Consider the following 5,723-nt stretch of genomic DNA (forward strand, 5'->3'; position numbering starts at 1 on the left):
GAGACACGGGCAGCGGAGGCTATAGAAAAGCTCAAGACCGAATCTCTTGAACCGGGAAACGGGGATGTCGTATGGTTGAAGCTCGACCTCAGTGACCCTCGACTTGCAAGACAATCTGCTGAAGAGTTCATGAGGAAGGAAAAACGTTTGGACGTGCTGGGTGAACTTTCTTTTTCTACTCTTTTCCTTGACCCCCTCAATCCTGACGTCCACAACAGTGAATAATGCCGGCATGTAGGCGTGAAAACCCTGGATCACCCTGATACAACTAACAGCTCATGACAGGATGTTAGGACCATATGAGGCTGGGCCGGATGGTGCGTCACAAAGTAATCTCAGGCTGCAAATTCTTGCTTATCTCTTAGATAGGCATGTCAAACCTTGTCATCGTCAAGTTAGTCTTACGATTCCTCCTCGATGTGTTGAGACATGTTTGAAATTCTGTTCAGTTATCTTAGTCCCTTCGTCTTCACGCAAACGCTGCTGCCTCTTCTCATCTCGACTTCCCGGGAGCCGAACTCCGACGTCCGAATTATCAATGCAAGCGAATCTTGCTCGATGCTTTATTCAACTGACAAAGAAACTTCCTAGGTCGCTTCCATATCCCATAAATGGGCTCTTTCGGGATTTAAATGCGACGCGATTCAGGACTTGAATGTATCATATGACAAGAAGTGGTTCTCGAGCTTCTGGCGGTACGGTGTGTCCGCATTGATCATGCACTCGCGTGTCAAGCTTATCTCTCCAACCAGCCCACTCTAAATTGCTGGTCATTCTTTGGACCAAGTCTCTTCAAAGTCAACTTGACATCTCGGAGCCGCCGGTACCTATAACTGTCATCTCACTTCACCCTGGTAGTGTCGACACCTTTACTCACAAGTGGCCCCTTGCTCCTCTGTGGAAATTGCTGGTTGTGCCAGTCGTAACCAGTATAGACCGTGGCTCGTATACCTCTTTCTTTGCAGCCGCGGGAAAGGACGTCAAAGACAATCGGGACAATTACAAAGGTGCCTATCTTGAGGACAAACCCCCACACATCGCCAATCCGAGCAAAGTGGCACGGGATGACGATCTTGCTGAACAACTTTGGACTATCACCGTTGACTTCTTTTCCAAGCTCAATTAGCTCAACAAGCTAAGTTCTATGTACTCATCCCTTTCTGTGAGTTTCAAGATCAGAATTTGTATCTGTACACTTTCGTCTCAACATTCATACTTATGCCTTTTCTTCCCCGGAATTTTGGACATCTGAGTAGTACTATCGGTATGTCTTCGTGCAAGTTCATAATACGTGACTTCGTCTCTACAGGGCATGCTCGAAGCGGTTTAAGGTAGCTCCATATAATCCAAGTGGGGTATACATTCCAATAACGCTGCAGTTTCAAAGACGATCTAGCATAACACATGAGTTCTATTTTTGATTATTTCTGAGTCGAAATCCACATACCGCCAATTTCGTTATTACTTCATTCAAGATCATGAGCTTGGAGGAAATACTTTGTTCCTTTGGTTTTGGCCGACCAGAAAATCGGAATCTCCTCCTAGTCAACCGTTTACGCGTCGTGACGTGTTCATTCATAAATGCCATATTTGCTTCTTCGATTGCTTCTCTAACGCTTGGGTGCGAGGTAGTCAGCGGGAGATAACTTTCAAATAGAGTGACCTCACTCAATTATCTGTCTTGCCATGGACACAAAGGTTGGTGGATCAAGCAACTCTTTATATGCGGCCGCCCAGATACCAAACACCGCATCGTCTATCTGCTTCACAATGTTTGGGGTACACTGCAGACGGGCGAAATGGCATCCAAGATCCTCTGAGTTTGAATAGATATCGACATCTGTGAAACTGGATGTTGTGAACTGTGGAACTCAGTCAACTCGACACAATAGTATGTCCAGGATAATGGACGACTTACGCATGGAAAGTTCAAACTCCTCGAGGCCAGGACATTCATAGTGGGGCGTGAAGCGCAGTGAGGGGCCCCTTCTTGAATGAGAAAGATGTGGCGACAGTCCGGGAGTTTCGTTAGGGCGAGTACGAATGCCGGCTCAAGCTGTCGTAGGTTTCATCACCAGGACACAGTACTGTATTCATATCAGGCAGGAAGTCAAGCCCAGACAATTGGAGCCCTGATGTCCCGTTCAGTTCGATTAGGGCTCTGTTAACAGCACACATATGAAACATATCTACGATGAGCAAATGTGGCTGATATGAATAAGTAGTGGCTCGCTAGTTGATTCCTAGGACGAAGCCTGCATGAATGTGGCATAGCATAGATGCGATGTACGTACATTGCAGTGATCTGGGTGTAGTAGGTAAAGTACTAGTAAGTGCCTGTACTAATAATAGACATACGGTACCGTACGTTACGTGACCTCGGCAGAGGACGGCACGTACTCACCTCGGCAAGGTTCGGCAACGAGCTCACACCAACGTGAGCGTGACCTCGCCGTGACTGCGTCGGTGATGGCATGCGCGTACCATTTTGGGACGGGAGGGCGTATTCGGGACATGTGTATACTGCCAAGTATGTACGGCATAGCAATCAAAATGTTTTAGATTTTGGCATTTGTCTTTTTAAGATTACACTTTTACGAAATCGGACAGGGAAGTCGTGAATTTCGCTGTCACTGGTTTGTCAGTCCCTCGGTCTCTCTCATTTTGACCACCACCATTGCCATTGCTGTCGCCCCCATCCCCAGTCCCCCGTCCCCTATTCCTTCCATCCTTCAGCCCTTCGACACAAGCAACGACCGACAGCGACAATGATGAGACAGTTGTGCCCAAGCATCCTCGTTGGTGTTATGGTGTTACAATGCCACTTTACGGCTACTGCGTTTCAAAATTGCTGTGTCGTTTCTCTTTGTTTATCTTTCCTTCGATCATTTTCCCTCACTTGTGTATTGTTTGTTCGCTGCGACATGTCGCCGTCGAAGTCTGCAATATCAGTTTTTTTCAGTTTTTTTTTGCTCTATGCTTCTCTCTCGAATTGTCGTAATCATATGGGAACATATCAATGCAACCAGAATAGGATAATACAAAGCTTCTATGTTTCAGTCTTTTAGATTCAGGTATCCGAAATTCGGCTAGCAGCAATCTCGCCAAGCGACTTGTTCACCGATGTGAAATAGGTTAATCAGGGTACTTTAATTTGGCTTTCCATGGAGTCAGCCTTGGTTACATGTCCGTGTCACTCCTCAGGGACCTAATAACGCCACCTGGAGTGAAAACTGAAATAAGCTCTTCAGTTTGGCTCACCGACTCGCTATTGGCAAAGGCTGGATATTTCATCGGTACTTTCTCGTGTTGTTACTCCTGGCCTAACTACCAGCACCGACTACAAACTAAATAGGCTCGACGACTTATGGTCGAAGGCTGGAGAATTCTCCTGTACTCTCCCCAAAACGTTTCGCCTTCCACCTCAATCACTCCTTACATACAACCAGAAATACTGCATGAATCTCGAGCTGTTCTCGTCGCTTCAAACTTGACTTTGTACTGTTTTACAGTTTTTTGCCCCAATAATAGTAATCACTCTGTCCTGAGTATCGTGCTGTCTGAGTATCGTCTCCACACTCTACCATGCCTGTTCTATCCGTCTCTGAGCTCCTCAATCCGGTTGACACAAAACCGCCAAGCTCAAGTACTGGGTCCCACGCACCCGATTCATTTTCATCTGATGTCACGCCGTTCAAAGTAGAGCATGATATCCGCATAAACCAGAGAACTTTGGTGTCAACCGTGTACCACCACAGGTCTATGGAAGTCATTGAATATCCCACCTTATGCTGTGGGGTTTGGTCTGTCTGGTGGATATTATCCACAGCTCAAAATTGGCATGAATTGCTGCCAAAGGCCCCCAATTCAGGCTGTATTAGATTACATGCTTGGATATTTGCCCTGTCCATCCCAAAATTGTTCAGATTTGTCGGGACTACGAAAAATAAATTACATCATCCTCGAAAAATGGCCGGCTCGCGCTGCAGGCACAGGCTTTTTGTTTTTGTTTTTGTTTTCGAGTTTAAAGGGGTTTATACAAGGTTAATCGTCGAGTGAGTGCCCTGCACTACGGAGATAGATCCCGCAGCTCACGTATCTCCGCCTCACAGGCCGTAAGTGGGATACACTTCTCTCCACCTCACGTCAGCGAGGTTGCAAGCGAGAGAACAATTCTTGTGAGTCTTGCTTTCTGCACCATGCGTCATTGCTCCTTACCTTCCACCTGACACAGGTCGCAAGCGAAGCCGTGCTCTCTTCACCTCTAAGGTCGCAAGAAGATCCTGTATGAGTAAGGTGAGCTTGCGCCAGTCACCGTGGCGACTGCGTACTCACCCGCCTTCACCTCCTAGGTCGTAAGAAGACGGAACGCAACCCGATCCCGTAGATCGGTTGTTACCTGGCAGACTGTGAGCAGAAGAGGGGCCATCCTCTCTCTGCCACGTATCCTCACAGTCTCGCCAGGTAAGCCACTCATTATCCTTGTATTGCCTCGTATACTTACAGTTTCATAGACGTAGTTGCTCGCTACCCACCCTTGTATGTTTGTATCTCTTTCTGTTGTATACTTGTGCGGACACATTAGCTAGTATTATGCGTAGCTACTTGGTTTGTAACCCTCCCTAGCGATCATACACGATGCAATCGCATTCGGGCTCCCCAACACGTGGGGAGCCTAACCTTGGCTAAACTTTGGGTGCCCTCGCACTAAGCTCGAGACGATTGGTTGCTTTTTTGTCTCCAAAAATATCACAATAAAAGTGGGGAAAAAACACATTGCTCGTTGATTCAGTGCTACAAAATACATGGGAAACTGCAGATATGTTAGCCACTAACTCTATCGACTTAGATCGTACTAGGATCGCTACTCGCACTTCGGTAGACGATACACTAGCAAGTCAAAGGCGATGAAAGTCGATGGGACAAGTAGTCACGAAGAACGGAGTTCGAGGTTAGGTAGATTAAACCTTAGCCGAAGCTGGGGTTTAGACCAGCTGAGGCTCTACTTAAATACACGGTGCGTAACTAAAAATAGTACTGTGGGAAGGCATCCGTTGTGATCGCATGTGGGTAATCGTGCTTGCATGAGCAAGGAAAAGAAAAGAAAAGAAAAGAAAAAGAAAAAGAAAAGAATATTCGTAACATTACCCCCTCCCTAAGACTCATTCGTCCCGATGAGACACTGAGCCTCCGTTTCTCCTTCCTTCCACATGAGCGAGTATGAGGGTCTCCCTTCTGCTTTAAAACAGGATTGATTGGGCCTCCGCTACACCATGAAGAGCCACTCGTTGTGTTCGGCTTCTGACCCGCTCTCCCCCTGGACTCAGACATCCGTTAGAGAATCTGAGCCACCTTGCGCCGGTTAGGCCTCAACTGTCTGTCGGGATCCGCGATCCCTAAGGGTTCAATGCTCGTGGTTGAGCGGTGGAAATCCTCTTCTACACCATAAGCGTTTTCGCGCGATTTAGGATTCCTGTGTCTGGGATGAGCTGCTTGGGTCAATCCCATCGCTCGATGTCGACTCCTGGGACTGTGAGTAGAAGGACCAGGTGTCGTCATCGGCGTCTTCATCGTCATCAGCCTCCGTATCCCAATTTTCCTGTATACGTTCGAGGTTTTGTAGGTCTACCTCTTCCTCGGTATCGTCTTCTTCGTTAACAACTGGTACACCGTCCGCCTCGTCGGTGGTGACTTTAGGCCATTTTCCTTCAAAGAAGGCCGCC

General features: G+C 47.3%; 1 protein-coding gene across 1 annotated transcript; it reads left to right on the forward strand.

The window, feature by feature from the left end:
* Positions 1–15: 15 nt before the first annotated feature.
* EV420DRAFT_1705487 (uncharacterized protein) lies at positions 16–1,226 on the forward strand (the record flags this gene model as incomplete). The annotated part of the gene is made up of 7 exons (XM_060479540.1): positions 16–160; positions 219–234; positions 286–317; positions 370–394; positions 450–525; positions 592–700; positions 753–1,226. Coding segments are annotated over 7 exons (777 nt in total), but the record flags the coding sequence as incomplete, so codon positions are not given.
* Between the last annotated feature and the right edge of the window lie 4,497 nt (positions 1,227–5,723).

This window comes from Desarmillaria tabescens (assembly GCF_030435595.1).
Source record: "Desarmillaria tabescens strain CCBAS 213 chromosome Unknown EV420scaffold_356, whole genome shotgun sequence".
Lineage (NCBI taxonomy): Eukaryota > Fungi > Basidiomycota > Agaricomycetes > Agaricales > Physalacriaceae > Desarmillaria > Desarmillaria tabescens.